The sequence below is a fragment of the Brachyistius frenatus genome, unplaced genomic scaffold (assembly GCF_029030835.1).
Source record: "Brachyistius frenatus isolate BFR_SWC_R1_liver_20210118 unplaced genomic scaffold, ASM2903083v1 Contig_3, whole genome shotgun sequence".
Lineage (NCBI taxonomy): Eukaryota > Metazoa > Chordata > Actinopteri > Embiotocidae > Brachyistius > Brachyistius frenatus.
The window spans coordinates 3484431-3507770 of record NW_027210602.1 but is presented as its reverse complement, the minus strand read 5'-3'; the positions used below and the strand labels follow the sequence as shown (position 1 = coordinate 3507770).

At 39.9% G+C, this 23340-nt stretch overlaps 3 protein-coding genes across 3 annotated transcripts in view; 1 reads left to right on the top strand and 2 right to left on the bottom strand.

The window, feature by feature from the left end:
* The first annotated feature begins 704 nt into the window (after positions 1–704).
* Positions 705–4860, top strand: fut7 (fucosyltransferase 7 (alpha (1,3) fucosyltransferase)). Its single transcript, XM_069707038.1, has 2 exons — positions 705–744; positions 2749–4860. The coding sequence occupies exons 1-2, from the start codon at positions 742–744 to the stop codon at positions 3838–3840; spliced, it is 1095 nt and encodes a 364-aa protein (XP_069563139.1). The 5' UTR covers positions 705–741; the 3' UTR covers positions 3841–4860.
* A 924-nt stretch (positions 4861–5784) lies between these two features.
* Positions 5785–8388, bottom strand: pou5f3 (POU domain, class 5, transcription factor 3). The gene is made up of 6 exons (XM_069707024.1): positions 7642–8388; positions 7352–7463; positions 6793–6923; positions 6309–6473; positions 6051–6226; positions 5785–5947 (listed from the first exon to the last, which is right to left on the bottom strand). The coding sequence occupies exons 1-6, from the start codon at positions 8386–8388 to the stop codon at positions 5866–5868; spliced, it is 1413 nt and encodes a 470-aa protein (XP_069563125.1). The 3' UTR covers positions 5785–5865.
* A 4855-nt stretch (positions 8389–13243) lies between these two features.
* npdc1a (neural proliferation, differentiation and control, 1a) overlaps positions 13244–23340 on the bottom strand; it is a 28916-nt gene continuing 18819 nt past the window's right edge. The window contains exons 3-9 of the mRNA XM_069703603.1: positions 19254–19367; positions 17852–18070; positions 17343–17409; positions 15972–16062; positions 15489–15568; positions 15247–15346; positions 13244–15094 (exon numbers count right to left, since the gene is read on the bottom strand). Coding sequence (XP_069559704.1) covers positions 15023–15094; positions 15247–15346; positions 15489–15568; positions 15972–16062; positions 17343–17409; positions 17852–18070; positions 19254–19367 — 743 coding nt within the window. The 3' untranslated portion in view covers positions 13244–15022. The remainder of the gene's footprint in view (positions 15095–15246; positions 15347–15488; positions 15569–15971; positions 16063–17342; positions 17410–17851; positions 18071–19253; positions 19368–23340) is intronic.

Below are 23340 nucleotides of genomic sequence, written 5' to 3'. Positions count from 1 at the left end.
GACATAAAATATAGAAATCATAAATAATTGTCTGTTTTGATGTTTTTTTGTGTTTGCTTTTAAAATGTGTGCACACTTTTCCCTTTAAAGCAAACACACATTTAGTTTACATTTAGTTTTGTAGTGATCTTACTCTCTCTGTCCTGTGTGAGTAGTTCCTTATTTACTCTCCCACTCAATGATGCATTTTTTCCTTCCCTGATGCAGAGTGGAATTCTAAAGCTGTTGTATAATTCTGTTTTCTGTTAAATTTCTTGATTTCACTTTCCACAATGTAACTTCCTAAAAATAAACTATGTACAGAAATCAAAGTAAAAAAAAAATTTTTAAAAAGAATAGGAAACTATTAAAACCCAAAACTTTTTTTCTAAATTGTCTTGATATCTGGTGACATATGTTGATGTATATCTATAAAATCTGTATTTAATATTCAACAAAATGTTTTGCGTTGCATTTGTCTCTCCTTAGACATTACAGGAGCAATTAACCAAATAACAGCAGCCACAGGACAAATATCCTAAAATGTTAATGTGTGAATGGTGACTAAAATGCATTTCTTTACTGATTTTGAAGTCATTTCTAAGCTTAAAGTATATTTTCAAGCTTTGGCATGAATCACTTATTCCTTTCTCTTAATGCTCTCTTTATTTTGTCCATATAGGAAAAAAAGTAAGCTGACACAAGTTTCTCTTAAGAAGTGGTGAATCATACAGGGAGCTTCAAACTGAGTTGGACTGCCTGATGGTGAGCTCTAAATACAATCATTATTATCCCAGAAATTTTGGATGATGACTGAGGGCAACAAAAACAATTCTTTAAATTTTGTACTCATATTTATATAGATATGTCACGTGTATCAATTGTGCTTGTAGCAGTTTATTTCCAAGTGCTTCTCTCTGCAGTTTAGTAAGAGCTGTATGTCATTTATAGGCAGATTGTATTTCCTACCTCAACGCCCCCAAAAATAAGAATAACTGTCATTACAGCTACACAGTCAGAATCTCCTTTTGAGATGCCGTCTTTTTCCCGTTATGGAACATCAGTACAAGGTATCGCTCATGAGCTGCGTTGTTACTGATTGTGGGCCTTCAGTTTTAATCTTCAGTAGATTCCAAATTATGTGAAGATTTGCCTTAAAGAAAATTAAATGTCCTTAAATATATGTCTTTTTATTATTTGTTTGACCGGAGTGACTCTAATTCCAATTTTCCACCGTTGTCATCCCAAAGGTTACCAAAGCATGAATATTTGTTATTAGAGATATTTGAAGAGCCCTGTATAATTTTAACTGAATCCTTGCTCTGATACATACAGCGGGTGAAATAAGTATTGAACACGTCATCATTTTTCTCAGTAAATATATTTCCAAAGGTGCTATTGACATGAAATATTCACCAGATGTTGGTAACAACCCAAGTAATCCACACATACAAAGAAACCAAAACAAATAAGTTCATTTTTCAATTCATCCTTCCTTCAATTATGTGAAGTTTGCCAGTACCGTATGCTGAAAAGCAGCCCCACACCATGATGTTCCCTCCTCCAAACTTCACTGTTGGTATGGTGTTTTTAGGGTGATGTACAGTGCCATTTGTTCTCCAAATATGGTGTATTATGGCATCCAAAGAGTTCAATTTTGCTCTCATCTGACCAGGCTATATTCTCCCAGTATTTCACAGGCTTGTCCAAATGTTGTGCAGCAAACTTTAAACGAGCTTCAACATGCTTTTTCTTCAGCAATGGAGTCTTGCGTGGTGAGCGTGCATACCGGCCGTGGCGGCCGAGTGCATTACTTATTGTTTTCTTTGAAACGATTGTACCTGCTAATTCCAGGTCTTTCTGAAGCTCTCCATAAGTGGTCCTTGGATCTTGGACAACTCTTCTGATAATTCTCTTCACTTCTCTGTCAGAAATCTTGCGAGGAGCACTTGGTCGTGGCCAGTTTATGGTGAAATGATGTAATTTTCTCTTTCCACTTCCAGATTATGGCCCCAACAATGCCCACTGGAACATTCAGAAGTTTAGAAATGCGTCTGTAACAGATGCCATCAGTATGTTTTGCAACAATAAGCTTGTGAAGGTCTTGAGCAAGCTATTTGCTTTTACCCAACATGAGATGTTTCTTGTGACACCTTGGTAATGAGACACCTTTTTTTATAGGCCATCAGTTGGAACTGAACCAGCTGATATTAATTTACACTGACAAGGGGCCGGATTGCTTTCTAATTACAGATAGATTTCAGCTGTTGTCTTGGCTTTCCATGCCTTTTTGCACATCCCTTTCTTCATATGTTCAATACTTTTTCCTTGTGTCATATCACATTACTACACATAATGTAATTTCTGAACGTATTTGTTTTGGTTTCTTTGTATGTATGGATTACTTGGGTTGTTACCAACATCTGATGAAAATTTCATGTCAATAGCACCTTTGGAAATATATTTACTGAGAAAAATGGTGACGTGTTTGATACTTATTTTACCAGCTGTATTATCTTTGTCCAATACTATCTTTCATCAAGTGGACAGGTTGATGACAGAACCATTGGCAATTCACAGGACTGTACTGTGGTCAAATTAATCTCAATAGATAATGTTCAAAGTGCAGAATACCATTAGATCCTACACCTTTCAGATTGGGATTTGCTTTCTGACAAAGAATACTGGTGCTACTTCAATGCAATTTCTTAAGACAAAAAATGAAGTCACAAAAACCTCATGACATACTTGATTCTTTTTTTATGACAGGGGTGTGAAGACACAAAAAAGATTGTATACCCTTCAATGAAGAGGCGCCTCCTCCTCCTCTTCCTTCTCTGTGTTTTACCACTATGCCTTCTCAATGGATGGCTGGGAAGATCCCAGGCTCTGACAACTGTAAATCCCTCCACCTTCAGGAACTGGAGCAGTAGTAGAAATGTGACCATCCTGCTGTGGTATTGGCCCTTTAACAGGCCATTCAGCCTCAGAGGTGATGTGTGCTGGGACCTCTATCGCATCCCTCGCTGTAAACTGGTCAACGAGCGCTCCATTTACCCCACAGCCGATGTGGTGGTGTTCCACAACATGGAGCTGGTACGTGGCCACCACAAGCTTCCCATCGACCTCCCGCGGCCACAGGGCCAGAGGTGGGCCTGGATGTCCCTGGAGGCCCAGGATCACAATGGAAACTTGCGTCAATTCGCAAATATCTTCAACATGACCATAACCTACAGGACAGACGCTGATATCACTGTCCCCTATGGCAAGCGGCTACCTAAAGAGCCTGGAGGACATCTGGTGGAAGACAACACTCTGAATAAAAGCTCTCTTGTGTGCTGGGTGGTCAGCAACTACAGGAGCCACTACAAAAGAAGCCAAGTATACAAAGAGCTCAGTGCCTCAGTTCCTGTCAAGATTTACGGTAGTTGGACAAAGACACCGCTCCCCTCTAATGCCCTCTTACCTACAATCTCTCGCTGCTACTTTTATTTGGCTTTTGAGAACTCAGTCGCCAAAGATTATATCACAGAGAAGCTGTGGAGGAATGCTTACCAAGGCAGGGCTGTGCCTGTCGTCCTAGGACCACCATTAAGAGATTACAAAGCTGTCGCTCCACCTCATTCTTTCATCCACATTGATGAGTTTGAATCAGTGAAAGAATTAGGAATATATCTACAGCAGCTCGCAAAGGACAAGGAACGCTACGCTGAATATTTTACCTGGAAGCAACAGTGGAAAGTAAAACTGTACACAGACTGGAGGGAAAGACTATGTGAGGTCTGCTCACAGTTCAACACTTTACCTAAGCAGAAAGTTTACTCAGACCTACAGGCGTGGGTTAACATTAATACTACTTGAGTGTACGTTTTTGGTTGACGGTTTCATTGACAAGTTGCAGACTTTGTTGCATTTTGCAGACATCATGACTTGATACTCTGCATTTTGTCTAATTTATGTGCCTCGTCATTGTAGGCTTTGTCAAGCTTTGTTCACGTTATTACCGTGCGAATAAGTATATCTGTAAATTCATATAAATAATAGTGGTACAGGATGAATGGTAAAGCAAATTTTACTGTTAAAAATCGGAGGTATCACACCTCACCTGTATATGCACACAACCAACACCACTAACATACTCTAAACATTTCTTATTAAGAACAATCAAATGATGAACTCGTGCCGATATCCCTTGCACTTTATACCAGCACTTGACCTCTCTAACAAAAGAACTGTTTTATTAAGTATTTTGGGAAATATGCATTCTTGCGGAGTTGTATGCAGATTGACACCACTGTCATGTCTGCTCGATAAACCAACATCAAGCTAACTTAGCTCAGCACAAAGACTGAAAAGAGGAAGGTGCAAAATACTGATTTCGTCAGAAGCTATGAAATACATTTGTGTTTATTGGCTGTAACAGCTTAAGAATTACAGGCAGGCCAATTATTACTTTTGGACAGTCAGGGTAAATAATTGACTTGTATTTTACTGAAGTATACAGTGGACACATTAGGCCTTTACAGCATTGTTGAAGTGAAGACAAACCTGCATTTAGTTCCATGTTAATTGCTTCTCTTATGGATGTTATATTCCTTGCAATTAAGAAGAGCATTATCATATAATCTAAATATATTGACCAATGAAAAGTATAATCAGTTCTTTTCTTTTACCAGGTGAAAGCCCCCTACTTAAAATTGACTCCAGCTCTGTAGTAATATATTTGCAGACAAATGATGACTTGTCTAATAATTCACTGATATAGTTTTGGTGTTTGATTTAATTTTCACCTGCACTGTATTTGATTTTTGAAGGTGTCAAAGATGTTCACATTGTTTGGTCCATTAAGTATTTAATCTTCTTTGCTTAGTAATAAATGAAAATTATGGTGTACTGCAAAAAGACTCTCGTGTCATTACTAGGAGCACTAAACCACTTGAGCTAAAAATGCTCAACTTCCCCAAAAACATGTAAAAGAGATTGTTTTCAGAAACTAGGTTGCGATTCAGTTTACTGACATTTATCATGTCAGTTCCCCAGTCCTGGCTTCTGCAGTTTAACCAAGTTTGGTTGCAACCTTGTGAAGTAGGCCGATTAATAAACTACAAATGCAAAACAACATATTTTGATGGGTTTTACTGGGGAAAAAGATCAAATCCAGTCAAATACATATACAAAAGTTAAGAACAAAAAAAATAGTTTTACTTGATGCACACACATTAAAGGTTTGCAATGTTTCAAGTAGAAAAATCTGGTTGCCAAATTTTCAAAATAGTATATGGCTAAAGTCAACAATTATGATTGCACTCAATAAAAAAAGATCACAGTTACAAATATAACTGTGCAAAAAAGAAGAAATTCAAATCAAATGAGAAAATACATCCTAAAATGGGCATTTTCTAGATCAGATAGTCTAGACAAACTGCTCTAAGTATATGGACACCGAAGTATTGCACAAATATTGACAACTGTCAAAATTGAATACTGTTTAAGGAGGTATGCCTCACATTATTGTCATTGCTTTGATAACCCAGAGTTTCCCTACTCTGCACCACAGAAGAAAAAAAAAAAAAGAAAAAAAAATCTACTCAGGAATTAGTATAAATGGAATGAATACCCTGACTCTTTAACCCTGTAAGCATTTATAACCCCCATCTTCACTCTACATCTAAACCATATACCAACATATTTGTTCTAAACCTGCAATAGCCTATCGAATAACTTACTACGCGCTATGGAAGAAAATAAAAAAAAACAAAGGCACATTCAGTTAAAAAAAAAAATTGATTAGTTGATCTGGTTACTTGATTCAGAGCTTGTTTTGAGCTAGATTTAGTTTTGGACACAGAGTTGGGAAGGCAATTGTGGTTCTGGGGCACCGCCAGTTTATCCAGTCAGGTGACTAACCAGTCCAGGGTGCAGGGCTTGTTTCAGGACTTCAGGCCTGTGAAGTTGGGGCATGTAGTGGTGAGGAGGAGGAGGAGGAGGAGGAGGAAGAAGAGGAAGAGGAAGAGGGAAGAGCATGAGGATGAGGATGAGGATGAGGATGAGGATGAGGATGATGGGGAGGAGGAGGAGGGCCTCCAGGGTAGTTGGAAGCTGGGTAGCCCTGACTCGGAATGGAGGAAGGGGTCATGTTAACTGGGGAAGGATTCTGCTCGTAGTACTGATTTTCACTCTCTTCATCGAGTGGCAAGGCCAGGCGCTTCCCTTTCTGTCTTCGGTTGCAGAACCAAACTCGTACAACCTGCCGAAAACAGTATTTGTTAATGAAAAACATAACCAACTTTTAAACTATTTAAAATGGAAAATTACTTCACCGGGCTTACATCTCTCTCCAGGCCCAGGTCATCTGAGATGTGCGTGATCTCCTGGGTGTTGGGCTTGGGGCCCTTGACAAAGTAGGCCTCCAGAGCAGAGCGCACTGTTCCCTCCAGACTGGTCCTCCGCTTCCTCTTTCTGGTGTCAACAAACACCCGCTCAATCTTGTACATCTGAAGTAACAGAAACATGTTATTTATTTATGGTCATACAAAACAGCTATGAGTAATAACATGTTATCCACTGAATTGATGTTGCCCCTCAAGTTAAGGTAAGGTAAGGTAAGGTAAGGTAAGGTAAGGTAAGGTATCTTGTGGTCACCGACCTGCTAAATTATTGCCACTAGGTGGCGCATTGTTATTTAACTCATCACAAGAGCAGATGGCCATGGATTGGGCTGGATCTGACAAGACCAACCCAATCCATTCAAACTTAGTCATCTGTTGTCTTGTAAACTAGTTGGCAGATGTCTCTCAAGAGTTGCAAACTTACATCCTGGGGATTTTCCGAGTTCTCCGCCTCATCCAACCATTTCTGCAGGAGGGGCTTCAACTTGCACATGTTCTTAAAGCTCAACTGCAGGGCTTCAAAGCGGCAAATGGTTGTCTGGCTGAACATTTTCCCTGCATGATCACAAACAATGAATTGGCAATGAAATCAGGATCAGAAACAACAATGATACAGGCTTCTTCTAAGAGAGTTCGATTTTAAGTCAGACAGTTGCAACATACCAAACCTACAACCACTTTTGATTTCTTTGTGCTGATCTGCACATTAAATTACAATTTAAAAAATAATAATAATAATAATAATAATAATAATAAAAAAAAAAAAAAAAAAAAACTCCACTGTCCATTTTATTGAGCAGCTCTGACAGATCAGGATGACACAGCTCTCAAAATCCAGACTCCACACTTCTCAGATTTGGATGTGATGGCATGGATTACACGAGATGAACAACTTGTATAAACTCGTAAATTACATTTTACCAACTCTGACCTTAGTGAAGAAAATATAAATCAGTACATCTCAATATTGAACCTAAACTCACCATACAGGTTTCCCAGTGCAAGGCCAACATCTGCTTGGGTGAAACCCAACGTGATGCGTTTGTGCTTCAGTTCCTTCGCAAACTTCTCCAGTTCGTCAGTGGAAATAGTCTCCTAAAAAAAAAACTGGAAAATTAAACAAGAATGGAAACTTTGTAGAGGACTTTTAATAGCCCACTACATAGAACAGGTTTTCAGCATTGAAGAGTCTTTTGTTCTCAGAAATGGAGGGAAAAAAATAAAATAAAACACTTTTGGTTAAAACTGGACATTATTGAACGACTCCTCTTACCTCCTCCGAGTCGCTGCACCCACCGCTTGAGGACCCACTGCTCAGTGTGGAAGAGGCCGGGTTCTGGTCTTGGGGATTGGTGGCAGCCGGTGTGAAAAACGAGTTCCCCTGAAGCTCGTTGTTTGGGGGTGACGGGGACATAGATGGGGAAGATGCCGAGGATGTTGCTTGAATTTGGTTGCTGCCACCAGGTGCTGCAATATGGGAGAGCCCAGGCCACAAGGACGGGGCCCAGACCTTAGAGTAGTAGACTCCGTGGGGCGTAGATGTGGAGGCTGTCGGGTACTGCTGAAGCTTTTGCTCCGTTGAGTAGTCAATATCGGCCTCCTTCTCAGTCTTTATTTCGGGCAGTTTGACTTGCTCCTGGGCCTCGGCGATGGGGGGACTCAGGTTTATTGGCTGGGTAGCTGCCATTACGCCGGGCACCTGGCCGGTGTGCTCGGATGCAGCAAAGGGATACCAATGCTTGTGTTGCCCAAAGTCTCCAACTTGCAGGTCGGATCCTCTGTAGTCATTAGCGACGGGCGAAAACGGGGAAAACGCTTGCGAGGCTGCTGCTGCTGCTGTGATACCACTGAAACTAGTTTTGTTGTAAAGGAGGGCCGGGTCGTGCAAGATGCCGTGAGGAAGCTGGAAGGGCAAAGCGCTACCCAAACCCTCTTGACCCGAAATTTGGTTGCAAGGGTTGGCCCGGCTGAAGTCATAGGGCCGGGTTTGGTACTGCGGGCTCTGCGATCTCTCAGACATCTCTCCAAGGGCCTGAAAGCCAAAGTTTAAAACTTGGAACAACGTCTAAGCGCAAACAGAAAGGGATGTGGAAAAAATAAAATAAGACCGAACCCAAGACAAAAAAAAAAAAAGTCCTTTTGTGGTCAAATCGTGCAAAAATTCAGGCTTGAGCTGTTTTCTTGGCGCAATGTAACCGTCAATAGCTCTACAGCCTATGTTACTCCATGAAGTCCTCTCTTCAGCACAACCACTTACTTCACTATCAAGCTCAAATGCTTCTGTCTGCCCCTGCTCCACAGGTTTTCCTAATCACAGCTGAGGGTGTGACAGTTTGTATCTCTTCGCCCATTGGCTGGCGCAAACAATTGAGCACAGCTGATTGTGAATTTGTAAATGACCTTGATTCTTCCCAAAGTAATGGGCGTGCTTTGCTGCAGACTATCCATACTTTCTGGGTTTGAAGGAAATTTAAGAGTAAGATGCAATGGAAAATAGATATTAATACTTCAGTTCGGAATCACTATGAATACAATATTTACAATGCGAAATAAGCACAGACCAATGCAGCATAACTTGCTCACTGATGACATTAACTAAAACATGAGCTTATTTAGATTATTCTCCTATAATGAGATGTCTTTGATATTAAAATCCCTGCCACTGAGGCTTCAGTCTTACCTGAATGCGTCCCATTTCGAAAAATAACATTGTAAATCCATCCAACAAATTAACTTAATTAATCGGGCCCTATTTTATTAGAAAGAAACAAAAGCCAGGTTAATTTTATGGCTTTAAGGGTGTTTTGATGGCTCATAAATTAGGAAGCACTTAGGCTTACATAAGAAGAAGAAAACTGTTTTATGGCAGCTTGAAATGCCCTGTCAGTGTAATATTTAGAAAGGATAAGACAGACCTGCATGCTGATGTTTTTGCACCTATGTAAGTACAGATTAAGAAGTGGCTTTAAGCTTGTTGTGGAAAGCGTGTTTGTGGTGAAGTGGGGAGAAAATGTGAACCATGGACTGCCCATGACACATCTTTCTGAGGTGTTTTAATTTTTACTGCATTTTTTTATTTGTATTTTAAGCAGCTGAATATAATATCCTGTATTGTGTTAGAACTGTTAAATATTTATGTGTGGTGTAGGGGTAATTTATATCAAACAAAGCATACTTTAAAAAAAAAATTGCCACTGTATATCGTGGCTACATTTTTAGTTTAACTTCAGAACTGATACGGAAAGAAAACGAGCTAAAGCACGAAACCATCAACAGCATTCAGGTGACCCTCTCCCATTCACCCTTAATCGGTGGCCATTCAGGGGCCTGGATGGCCGGAGCACCAGTGCAGATGCGGTCCCCCAGCGCGAATCGTTGGCCGCAGATTGCGGCAGGAAGACGCTCTGCGGGGAGGGAGAGGGGGGGGTTGCCATTGTGCGAGCTGACCCCGGGGCATCCTGTGGCTTTCAGATCCCCGAGTTGCGATGGTCGGCCATTAGCTCCTTTTTACATTGGAACAATAAGTCTCAACCCTTTGATTCCGCCCCACACCCAGCAACTCCCCCTCCCCCTCCCGGTGTCTCATCTGAAAGAAACAACAGGCAGAAGAAGTTTCGCTCTCGTCTGCAGGTTCTACCTTGGCATCCAGTCTGATATGGCCTCAAGGTCCAAAACTAGTCTGATGATCAAGGTCTTATCAGGTGCACTAATCAAGTTGTGCTGTATGCTGTCTGGCATACATGGTATCTAGGTTGAAGTGAATGAGCGGCAGACTCCTTTTGTTGACTGTAACAAATCCTTAAATCTTTCCATTGTGGCCTCTCATAATTAAGTGATACCTTACTGGCTAACAGTCTGGTTAAAGAATTACATACATTTTGCAGATGGTGATATTTAATCATGATCCAGAGGATGCTTTAATAAAAGTATATAGTTTTGTCAGACCTCAAACTCATCTCATGGCCTTCATATTGGTCCATTTGTGAACTGCTGCTGTTAAAGGTAGACAGAATTTCTTCTTCTAAAGTAAAGGCTCATACTACAGGGGATGATCGATAGATAGATAGATAGACAGATCGATCGATAGGTAGACAGACAGACAGACAGACAGACAGACAGACAGACAGACAGATCAAACTCCAGTATTCCGAGCATTGTCCTGAGCCATGGACTTGGCAGAATAATTGTTATGCAAAAGACAAACAGCAAGAGTGAGATAGTAGACTTTAGGCAGGGCCTGAGAGAGAAAGGGATAACAGAGCACAGCACTCTCAGGGTGTCCAAAGGAAGGGGGGTTCAGTGGTGAATAGCTTGGTACAGTGAGGAGATGTGTGAGGGGAATTTTCAGGGATTTAGTTGACCCCCCTCTTCTTCCCCCCTTCCCCTTCCAGGTGTCTCAGATCTTGTCTTTAGTTCTCTTTAAGTGGCCTCTTCAGGACTCCTCAAGAGATATTCAGGTCCAAACAAAAGGGGAGAACGTTTGAGATAAGAGAAAGCCAGTAGATGCATAAGGTGTGAATGTGTTGCACACCAGTGGAAACAACACTACCTCTGACATGACCAGTATCACTAAAAGAAGTAGCTGGTTTTAGTTGTGTGTGGTTTTTTTATTATCCGATCTGTATTTCCTCTACTATCTAACACTGTAAGGTCTTGATTCCTGTTGTTCTGGGTTTTGTACCCTCATGGTTGAAATGCACTTATTGTAAGTCGCTTTGGATAAAAGTGTCAGCTAAATGAAATGTAATGTAAAAATGTAAGGTGTACATTCAAACAAAAACCTCACTGGGCATGGATGTGATGTGTTGCCCCTCACTGATTGACTGATTGACTGTTGCAAGAGATCTCACCCCTGAGCAGGTTGCAGCGTGTGGTTACCGTTATGACTGTGATACAGATGCCTTCCCAGCAGAGGAAACAATGAGTGTAACGGTTTATGTGGCCACAAATACCCCATTCAAAGTCTCATTCAGTTTTTCATTTATACAAGCTGAAATTGTATCAGTTCTGAAGTTAAAAATAATATAACTCTTTATTCTTTGCTTTTTTTTCTTGACATATCATCTGTATATTTGCAGATGCATCTTTGCTCATGTCTATGAGGGAAAATGGCTCACTGATGTAGCTGCGCTTGACAGGTCTATAAGTGACTATGATAGTTTCAGTATGAGGTTCATGTGGTTACTGATAAGCACTTCTGAGAAAGATCAAATTTCTGAAGTAGTCATCTTTGTAATGTGATCTTTAAAAATGGCAATTTGTAAGGAACATTGTGTATAATGACCTCTGCACAACATATAACTAACAGGTAATTTTATTGGCCGCTTTTAATGTTTTTCAAATAATAAAAAGATCATAATTGCACTGAAACTCTAAATTTAAGCTATTACTTTCAGCTTGTTACTGATCTGATAAAGCACCATAGCTGGATTCTTAGGTGTGCCCTCCTGTTGAGCAGCACAATCTTCTCCCACAAACAAGTCTGATGGCTTTTTGATTTTTTTTTTTTTTTCCTAAAGGCCCTGCCTTTGACACCCACCTTCATGGACCCTCCACCCTCACAGGTTTTCATCTGAGACCCTTTTCTGCTTTTCTTACTGTCCACCAGCACAAAGGGGCTTTAATGGCCTTTGGCATATAGCTCAGTGGGGATAGTAGCCGACCCATCCCCTCCCCAACACACACACATGCACACACAAAAGACAACCCACATAGAGGTATATGCAAGCCCCTCCCTGCCCCCCTGCCCCCCCTCACACACAAAAGACAACCTGCATAGAGGTATATGCAAGACCCCCTCCTACACACACACAAAAGACAACCCACAGAGGTATATGCAAGCGCCCCCCCCCACACACACACACACACACACACACACTTTGTGAGTGTTTATATTTGTTTCCGAAGGTAAAACAAGGTTAAACCTGTTTCCAAAAGGTAAAACAAGGTTAAACCTGTTTCCGAAAGGTAAAACAAGGTTAAACAGGATCACAAAAAAGCAGGCAGGCAGACAGTGAGCGGCAGCAACGAACATGACCCACAGTGACTCAAAAGGTGAATGTCTAATGGAAGAATTCTTCAGAAAGGAAATTATTACAACTCAGGGGTGTGTCTTATTTATCCAGGACTCCTCTCATATGAAAAAAAGAAAAGAAAAACATCTGTAGAGTTGCTCAATTTGGTTGACCGTTTCACTAAAAGATATCACCAAGGAATCATTGCTTAATAAATTAAAATACTTGTGTATTGAAGCCCCTAATATCAGGTCTCGGTTCATACCCTTTACATGGACAGTATCATGCATTATAAAGTATACAATAAACTACCTATTGGCTTTTTCCAGCTCTCCATTTTAAGTAACATGATCTTTAAACTGAGTGAAATATTTACATCCACGACTATCTTTTTTTCTATTTAAATGTCTTGAGCATCTCTTTATACAAAACATTTGTCAGCTTTAGAAATCTTGTTTTTTGTGGGTTAGAAATGTTTGGCCGCACACTTTTAACTTTTATTGAGTCTTCCTGCTGATTGGTCCTTTAAGATAACAGCATAGATCAACAACTTTTTTTTGCCAAGAAATGCCACAAAAATGATCCCATTCTTCCCCACGCTTTTCTGACATGCTTCCACTGAATTGATCCGAAATAAAACCTTTTAGTTTGTTTTTTCTTCTATGTTATGGCTTAGGGGTTGAGACACCGACCATAGTGTAAGTGTAATGTCCACAGAAACAGTGTTGCATCTCTCCCCTTAATTTTGTTTTGTTTTTGTAGCTTTCACTACCTGATTGAAATTAAATGTAAAAATGAAACGCTTTATTATCAAATGTATACCATGGCAAGCACAAAAATCAAAGGCTAAACCAAATCTAGTTCATATGTGGTAAAAAGTTTTAATTCCAATCCTTAGTCTGCATGTACAAATGTTTATAAAAAGTGAACATGATCACTCTTTGTCTGTCCATTTTGCAGCACAAGGTTCACTTGGGACCGATAAGGTGGGCAATACAAGATAGTGATGTTTAAATCCTTTACATCCATCAGTACAACCCGTCTCCAGAATGCCATTCAGAAGTCAATTTTACTGTACATCCCTCCCGGGGCCACAGGATGCACACACGCAGGAGGCAGAATAACTCATGTTAGCATTGCCATGACTCAAACACAGTACAGTCAAACCATGCAACGGACATTATCAAACACTTCATTTTCACCGATAATGAATATATCTATATCATCTTAAAATCTTTATGAGCAGCTTATATGACAATAAGTAAAAGTAGCAGTGTTTTTTACAGTGGTATCACAAAAATGTGATATTCAGTATTTCCTGGGTATGTGTGAGGGATGTGGTCAAGCCACGAGTTTTGAGTGACAAGACAAGGAAGTAGCGATTGCTTAGCTAATGTATATGTGTCTGTGTGAGACGTATTTTCCGCTATTGTACCCTGTTCTTTGGAAATAGCTGCAGAAATGTAAGAAAGTAACAAAAGTGGAGGGAAAAAAATCTTAATGTAGAGTTTGACATGTAGACAGGACAGACACCTAAAGGGACATACTGTATTTAGCAGGACTCAAAACCTCACGTTAACAGACAGGGTCGCGCTGAAACAGTGATAGAAATAACTTAATAAGGAACCCAACATACATTTGTGGTATTAAAAGCCATATTGGGTCAGTTATATTAAAGGGCAGACAAGAAAACAATTTTTATTTTTTTTATCATCTCATTCTCTGCCAGAATCCTCAATTTTTATGCATGCAGAGTGTGAGATCAGATCTTTCTTTCAGTGAAGTAGCTTGTGTGCATCTGTATGAGTGAAAGTGTGAGTGTGTCTGCGTCTGTGTCTCTGTGTGTGTGTCTCTGTGTGTGTGTGTGTGTGTGTGTGTGTGTGTGTGTGTGTGTGTGTGTGTGTGTGTGTGTGTGTGTGTGTGTGTGTGTGTGTGTGTGTGTGTGTGTGTGTGTGTGTGTGTGTGTGTGTGTGTCTGCCAGAATCCTCAATTTCTATGCATGCGGAGTGTGAGTGTGAGATCAGATCTTTCTTTCAGGGAAGTGGCATCTGTATGACTGTGAGTATGTCTGTGTCTGTGTCTGTGTGTGTGTGTGTGTGTGTGTGTGTGTGTGTGTGTGTGTGTGTGTGTGTGTGTGTGTGTGTGTGTGTGTGTGTGTGTGTGTGTGTGTGTGTGTGTGTGTGTGTGTCTGCCAGAATCCTCAATTTCTATGCATGCGGAGTGTGGGATCAGATCTTTCTTTCAGGGAAGTGGCATCTGTGAGTGTGACTGTGTCTGTGAGTGTGTCTGTGTGTGTGTGTGTGTGTGTGTGTGTGTGTGTGTGTGTGTGTGTGTGTGTGTGTGTGTGTGTGTGTGTGTGTGTGTGTGTGTGTGTGTGTGTGTGTGTGTGTGTCTGCCAGAATCCTCAATTTCTATGCATGCGGAGTGTGGGATCAGATCTTTCTTTCAGGGAAGTGGCATCTGTATGACTGTGAGTGTGTCTGTGTCTGTGTGTGTGTGTGTGTGTGTGTGTGTGTGTGTGTGTGTGTGTGTGTGTGTGTGTGTGTGTGTGTGTGTGTGTGTGTGTGTGTGTGTGTGTGTCTGTGTGTGTGTGTGTCTATGTGTATGTGTGTCTGTGCATATATGGAAAGTGTTCAGCATTCACTTATGATTCCCCTGATAATTTATAGTTGAGTCATCAAACAGCGGGTTCTTCACTTCCATCTCTCCAGTCTGTTGAGGGAGGGTAGAAAATGGATTAGCAGTTGTAAAACAGGAATGAGAATTGATTAGTCTTGTAAATGAGTGCGAGTGTATGTCTCTGTTTGTGTGTGTGTGTGTGTCTCTGTTTGTGTGTATGTCTCTGTTTGCGTGTATCTCCCCACCGGTGCAAGTCCGGGACACTCATATACTGTGAAGTCTCCTCCCACTTCTTCCTCATCTGATGGGACCGCAGTTTCATGGACTTTCTGTTCGGGTTTGTGACTGAAGAAAAGAAAAAAAAAAAAGATACTCGGGTTGAGACATGGGTAACAAAGTCAGAGGATGTGGTTGAAAATGTCTAAATAAAGACGATGAGAAAGATGTAAAAGGAGGGAGTGGCAGAGAGACAGTAAAGAAAACTTACTTTCCCATTGAGAGCATCTGCTGTTTTTGATGTTGATAGTGATACATTTGAGCACTTTTAGCCAGAGTCTTATCTCCCATCTGAGGACAAAACAGGAGAGGTAAGGGTGGGTGACACATTTGAAAACAGAGGTCTGTACATAATAATATATAATACATAATTGTATATAATATATATAGATATATAATGTACTGTATAAGCTGTGCATTTTATATTTATATTTTTTACTGCTATTTTATTGCTTTTCTATTATTATATTCTATTATTTTATTCTATTATTTATATTATTATCTTATTGCTTCTGTATGCTGCTGTAGTGGAAAAAAAAATTCCCCTCGGGGATTAATAAAGTAAATACCTACCTACCTACCTACATGGTGCACTGTCATAGGACTTGTGGTTACTGCAGAAAAAGAAGTGAGAAATCGAAACAAAATAGGCTCTAACAATAGCAGCAAGGCAAAGACAGAGATGTGCGCTTACCGAAGCACCGTTGGCTTTGGCATTGGGCATGCCTGTCCCGCTGAATGCAGGGTAATCCACTTTCTTAGCGAGACGGGATTCTTTCTGCAACCTGTGGGGGTGCAGCATAAATCTCAGTCTCCTGCAATACTGCTTCTGGCATTTAAATAAAGTACATAGATATGATACACAAACAGCCAATTGAAGCAGGCTTTGATTGTAAGGTCATGTAAAAGAATCGTAGAAAGCCCACCATGTCTTTAATTAATGAGTTCAAGTGATGTGTGGAATATCTTTCAAGTTAGAGGCAAGTGAAATGAAATCCATATAGAGAAAATGATTCAGATGTGAGTTTTAATAAATAAAACTAAATAAAAATAGAGAATTAAAGGTCCTAAATACATATAGCACTTTCAAAGGCTCCACCAGGGTTAGATACAACTTTTAGGTTAGGTTAGGTTAGGTAGTTACTTTATTAATCCCCGAAAAAAATTTCCCCTCGGGGATTAATAAAGTAACTACCTAACCTAACCTAACCTAACCTAAAAGTTGCATCTACCCCTGGTGGAGCCTTTGAAAGTGCTATAAAGTGTGTTTTATTAGATTTACTGTATTCGCCTCTTCCTCTGATGTGTAACTTAATCATACAGAAGTGCTGAAGTAATTTGTTTCTGATGTCTTTTTGCTGTAGATGCCAATTTACTGAATTAATCTGATAAAACCCCGGGAGGCAACACAAGTGGAAGGCCGACACCTCCTTATAACGCTGTGTAATTAGTCACTGCAGATAAACAATGGGATGTACACGCCCATTTAAACTACATGATTTTCTAATCCAATCAAACAGTACAAACTCTGCATGTACTTTTGTGCGATAATTAAGAGAACAAATCAGAGAAGAAAATCACTTTTGATTGAAATGTGTGCGCATTATATACAGTATAATAGTTGTGTATATTGTTTGACTGGTGGCCACTTTAGTTCTACTTGACTGATTGAAACGTTGAAAAATACCTGGAAATTAAATAGCAAATAGGAGTGCAGGTTTTTTTTAATGATCTATTGGCAATAATAACTAACTAGTATTTTATGTAATTACCTTTTTGTACGGAATGGTGCACGTGTACTAAAATAATCGAACCCAAATAACCCTGAAATATTTCTATCTCGTGCTTGGTAAACCATTAACATTGTCTACCCCGCTGTTTGTAGATACGTCATTAGTGAAAGACTTTAAAGTGAAAGAACCCACTAACATAGCTTAAAATAGGACTTTTGTAGTGTTTAATTAACCCTAACCCTAACCCTAAAATTGTGTAGTTTACTAAATGGCAAAAATACTAAATATAGCTTTATAATGGTTTACTTGTGATTTTCTGCATTGGCACTTACTTGATGAAACAGACGGTGGCCAGGATCATTGCGACTGTGCCCACCGCTACACACAATGAGATCAGAACTGCAGATTGACACAAAGAAACAGGAAAACAAAGGGGGATAGAGTCTGTTAGAGTGAAAGTCTGATAAATACCCCGGTAAATATTTATCATGGATGCCAAATTTACTTACACTTCAGTTCATTTGCTAAATATAAGTTGTTGTGGTGATCGATATCATATGAAACATAAAGGGAACAGACACTCTGGGATAAAAGCAATGAACAGTTCTATTGGAACATATACAAAACAAAGTGATGGCAAACGTCCGGCAGGCAGATATCAAACTGATTGATAAGATTCACAACATGACCCAAATTTGAACATTATCTGATGACATCCTTATCATGCACCCAAAAACTGAATTTCCTGCCATCCGATAAAAGATGTTTTTCCCTTTAAACTGCGACACGCATCGGGTCTGTTAACACCGCTGTGTGCTGAAGACATGAAGTCCATACTCACTGACAATAATGCTGTCTTTCCGGGGTGCTGGCACAGCTATAGGACCGGCTCGGCCCTTGACTCCGGTTGTCCTGGGCTGCGGGGTCGGTGTGTTGGGCAGGGCAGTGACTGCAGGGCGTGGAGCCGCAGTGGTGGTATGCAGGGCTTCATCTGAGAGATGGCTCTGGTTCTTCTGTTCGTGTTTGCTGTTTTTGACATTTGTTTGAGAGGTGATGGCAGCTGGAGACAGACAGAGCGGAACACACAAACAGAAATGGAGTCTTAATTGAAGGCTACGATAAAGGGGGGAAAAAAAGAAAAAAGCAGGAGATGATGTGTGTTGATTATATACAGTGGTGTGAATTTTTTTTTTGCCTCCTTCCTGATTTCTTATTTTTTTGCATGTTTGTCACACTTAAATGTTTCAGATCATCAAACAAATTTAAATATTAGTCAAAGATAACACAAGTAAACACAAAATGCAGTTTTTAAATGAAGGTTTTTATTATTAAGGGAGGAAAAAAAAAATCCAATGGCCAGACATTCTCCTTCAGGATTTTTTTGGTAGACAGTAGAATTCATGGTTCCATTTATCACAGCAAGTCTTCCAGGTCCTGAAGCAGCAAAACAGCCCCAGACCATCACACTCCCACCACCACCATATTTTACTGTTGGTATGATGTTCTTTTTCTGAAATGCAGTGTTACTTTTACGCCAGATGTAATGGGACACACACCTTCCAAAAAGTTCAACTTTTGTCTCGTCAGTCCACAGAGTATTTTCCCAAAAGTCTTGGGGATCATCAAAAATGAGACGAGCCTTAATGTTCTTTTTGCTCAGCTGTGGTTTTCGTCTTGGAACTCTGCCATGCAGGCCATTTTTGCCCAGTCTCTTTCTTATGGTGGAGTCATGAACACTGATCTTAACTGAGGCAAGTGAGGCCTGCAGTTCTTTGGATGTTGTTGTGGGGTCTTTTGTGACCTCTCAGATGAGTCGTCTCTGCGCTCTTGGGGTAATTTTGGTCGGCCGGCCAAACTGGGAAGGTTCACCACTGTTCCATGTTTTCTCCATTTGTGGATAATGGCTCTCATTGTGATTCGCTGGAGTCCCAAAGCTTTAGAAATGGCTTTAGAACTTTTTCCAGACCGATAGATCTCAATTACTTTCTTTTTCATTTGTTCCTGAATTTCTTTGGATCTCGGCATGATGTCTAGCTTTTGAGGATCTTTTGGTCTACTTCACTTTGTCAGGCAGGTCCTATTTAAATGATTTCTTGATTGAGAACATGTGTGGCAGTAATCAGGCCTGGGTGTGGCTAGAGAAATTGAACTCAGGTGTGATAAACCACAGTTAAGTTATGTTTTAACAGGAGGGGGCAAACACTTTTTCACACCACTGTATTATTCTGTTGCAGGGTTCTTACCAGGCTGTTTGGATAGCTTTTTTGGTGGTTTCCCCTCTGACACTTGCTGTTTCTCGATGACAGAGTGAATGAAATCAATTTCTTCTTCCAGGTCAGAGTAGGTTGTCATTTTCCCTAAAGAACAGACAGAATTCATGAAAATTCATGAATGAAACTGGCTTCACAGGCACACAAAATTGTAAGAATCACACCGACAGTCAAGTATAGTAAATGAAGCACCTTAACTCGTGCATATAATTACAAATCAGATAGTAACCACTTACAGCAACGTCATATGGATAAAAAGCATTGTTACCAGGGCAAAACACAACTTCAAACAGAGTAACTGCACTTTATTTGTGTATTTTCTCTGAAAAGTTTGATTCTTTTCATAATCTTATTCTATGAATTAATTCACAACTGAGAAACCGGATCACGTATTTTATTTTCTTATTTGTGATCCCAAAACACTTTGGCTTTTTCCATCTGGAAAATGTAATTTTTAAGCTGCAGTGGTGTGACTTGTTGTGTGCATAGTCAGAGAGGGCATATATATTCAGCCTGCATATATGAATTTGCATGTGTTTTCAGGATTTTGCCTCTGAAGTGGCAAACAGGGAGTGTGCCTGCGTGTGTTGTTTGTTTGGGGGAACTGGTACAAAAGGAGACAATGCTGAACTGTTGTTAACAGCTCTTCAGACCAGACAGTGAGACACATTCCTATGGGACTGCCGAAGACTCCAGGACGACCAGGGCCTATAGTGTGTGTGTGGCCAGGGGAGGAAGCACGGCAGGGGGCAGGAGCAATCAGCCAAACTTTGAGTCACTGACTTACAGTTGCTACATTCACAATAGATCCCTTAGCTCATTGCTAATGGAGGTGATCAAAGTGTTATTTCCCTCTATCAAGTTTCCTTGCAATATATCAAATAGGAAATTATAGCTGTTGGAACACAAAGATCAGAGAAGGCCCAAAAAAAAAAAGACCAAAGGTGATTGCATGAAATGAACATTTTTAAGATTATGCCTCAGAGGATTATATCATTATTCAACATCCAGGATGCCAGTACTTGGAACAATTGTTTTGCATGACATGCATGTTAAAACGATTGCGAGAAAAAAAAGAAGAAAAAAAAAGACCAGCACCAGTATTTCAACAAATGTGTTATTCCACCTACATCACATTAATGATTACAGTGTCAGTCTCACTCCAGAAGGCTGGCCATCTGGCTGAGCCAATGTGTATGATATGACATGCTAGCACTTTCACTGCCTGCTTTGTTGTTTTCTTCCCCCCCGCCTCCCCAGTCCACTAATGGCCATTTAGTGCACTCCATAGCAGGTGTCTGTGGAGGCGGGATGCACCATCTGTACATTGCAGGTGGTTGGGAGCACCAACTGTGCCTGTGGGCTCGCCAGCGGCTTGTGGTGATACAGGTTTAAGTTTTAGAGGAGACATACAAAAGAGATTTGTTGTTGGTATTTCTAATGTGAGGTTTTCAAAATATGTTCGGATCCCACCTCAGCCAGAGTTTATAGTTCACCTAAAAAAGTGGCTGCTGATTGTCACACACTCAGTAAGCATGCACACCTCTCCTTGCATAAGAGAGACTTGCCACTGGCTTGATAATGACCCATAACCTCTTGTGAGCACCAGGGGGGCGGTCGGGTACAACAAACAAACACTAAACACCTCGACAGGGACTGTGGGTCGCACACATCTGTGCTGTTTTCTTTTCCCACTTAAAAACCATTCACATTTCTTCCTCCCTTCACCACACGCGTACACACACACACACACACACACACACACACACACACACACACACACACACACACACACACACACACACACACACACACACACACACACACACACACACACACACACGCTCCCTTCCCCTCTTATTCTCTTTGTTAAAAAATACAAATCAGACTGACTTATCAGATTAAATTTGAGTAGAAATGGCAAAACGTACTGTGATGTAATTAAACAGTGTATCCCATTTACACTAAAACAAAGGCTAAAAGAGGAACCTAACCTTTAAAGAATTCAAATACTTTTAAATGAAATTTCGTTTGTCTGTATAAATTATACTGAGTGATATTTTGCAGCAAAACATGATTAAAAGAAAACGGGCAGAAATACTGAACATACCAAAGCAAAGAAAGGTTCGAACAGGAGGTTATTAGCAATATCTGGTATCTAATCTGTGGTTCTGCTCAGCAAATGGGGCAGCAACTATATATTTTTAATTTATGTGTAATCTGTCGATTATTATCTTGCTTATTAATAATTTTGTTTGATATGTGAAATGTCAAAACAGCCAAATTGCCAAACTGTTTTGCAAACAAACAACCACAAACAAATGCTCCCCAAAAAAATTAAATCTGACTTAAATCAACAGCCATAAATTAAATTGATATTGTGTCAATTAAGTGAGTTAAAAAAATAATTTCTGAATTCCAAACCTATTTTGATTTGTGACCGTACTTAGAAGTAGAAGTACAAGTTATAACTGAGTTCAGTGCCTCCCTCCTCACAGTTACCTTCCAGTATATTATTGATATAATAATCAGTGTGTTGTGTTGCCATCTAGTGGCTCATTAAATAAATGGAGGTGGGAGACAGACACATGCTGTGTTCCAAATTATATACTTTCCTTCGTACACTAACAAAAAGTGTCGGAATTTTGACAGCGTCATGTTGTTTCAAATCGCACTCTGAACTGAAATAACCTCAGCATGTGAAAACATGTGAAAGCATGTGTCCAGAGTTTCACAATTTTTGGACTGTTTTGAGTGCATCGTCTGGGTTCTTGTAGTGCACTGCATGGTTCTGTACTTGACAGTGTGAACGCATCGATGCACTCAAAATACTGAGTGTTAGTACACAAGTAGGTCAGTCTGACTGATAGTACATTGTCAGATTCTCTGAAGAGCCGGGACTCTCAGCAGATTTGACAGCTAACATATAGTCTCACATCTTTTGAATTTACATGCTCTTTAGAGTGTTTGGACGAAAAGGAGGAGAGGAAACAAAAAGGTCACAGTTTCATCAGACACTTTATAAGGTAGACTGTTTTAAGAGTGAAGGAGTGGTGCTCAATTAAAATGTCATCCTGCCCGTGAAATTTTCAAGTTGTGTACCTTACAACTGCGGTCGTGAGTCACCCTGCCGCCTGCTATAAAAAGTTAGTAACAGCTGAGCGCTCAGCTTTGAGTTGGTGCATGAAATCTGACTGGCAATATTCGAACCCAATAAACAGTCCCACCTGTCTTTCAGCCACTGTTTTCAGATACGAGTACATCTACAATAGAAACAAAAAACAATACAAGCCTAAAAAGCCTGCAATACATATTCAGGATGTTTAACACTTGTTTTTCTCTTAGAAATGAGATCAGTTGTCAGTATCTACTTATAAACACATCATAACCCCTTAATTTCTAGAATAGTCCAAATCAACCAATTCAAATCAACAAGTATTAATATTAATGCTAAAATGATCTGAGACTATTTAGGTAAAGAAATATACCTAAGCAAAGAAAAGAAATCTGCTATATAACAAACAATAGATACTGTATGTTTTAACAGGAGGGGGCAAACACTTTTTCACACAGGGCCATGTGGGTTTGGATTTTTTTTCTCCCTTAGTAATAAAAACCTTCATTTAAAAACTGCATTTTGTGTTTACTTGTGTTATCTTTGACTAATATTTAAATTTATTTGATGATCTGAAACATTTAAGTGTGACAGACATGCAAAAAAAATTGGAAATCAGGAAGGGGGCAAACACTTTTTCACACCACTGTAGCTATCTTCATTTTGTCTTTCAGATAACGTCAGTGTTTTTCCTCATTTTTATTCAGTTATTCTCTTTATAAAAACAAATGCAGCTGTAATATTTGTTGACAGAAGGTGTTGATTGTGTCGAGTTGCAAAAACCCTAAGTTTTTGTGGCCTGGTACACTTGCATAACATCCCACACATTGTTAAATATGTAAACAGTCTACAATAAATGTTACATTGGAGCTATGTGACTGATAAGTTTTTAAATAGTGGAAGTATAAATGGTGGAATTGTCATTAACAACCATAAATCTATCAG

Excerpts from the sequence above, each read along its gene's own strand:
- pou5f3 (XM_069707024.1), bottom strand. The coding sequence starts at position 8,388 with ATGTCTGAGAGATCGCAGAGCCCGCAGTACCAAACCCGGCCCTATGAC. Across the intron at positions 7,464-7,641 it reads GGTGCAGCGACTCGGAGGAG|GAGACTATTTCCACTGACGA; the intron begins GTAAGAGGAGTC and ends TTTTTTTTTTAG. Across the intron at positions 6,227-6,308 it reads ACCTGGGCCTGGAGAGAGAT|GTTGTACGAGTTTGGTTCTG; the intron begins GTAAGCCCGGTG and ends TGTTTTCGGCAG.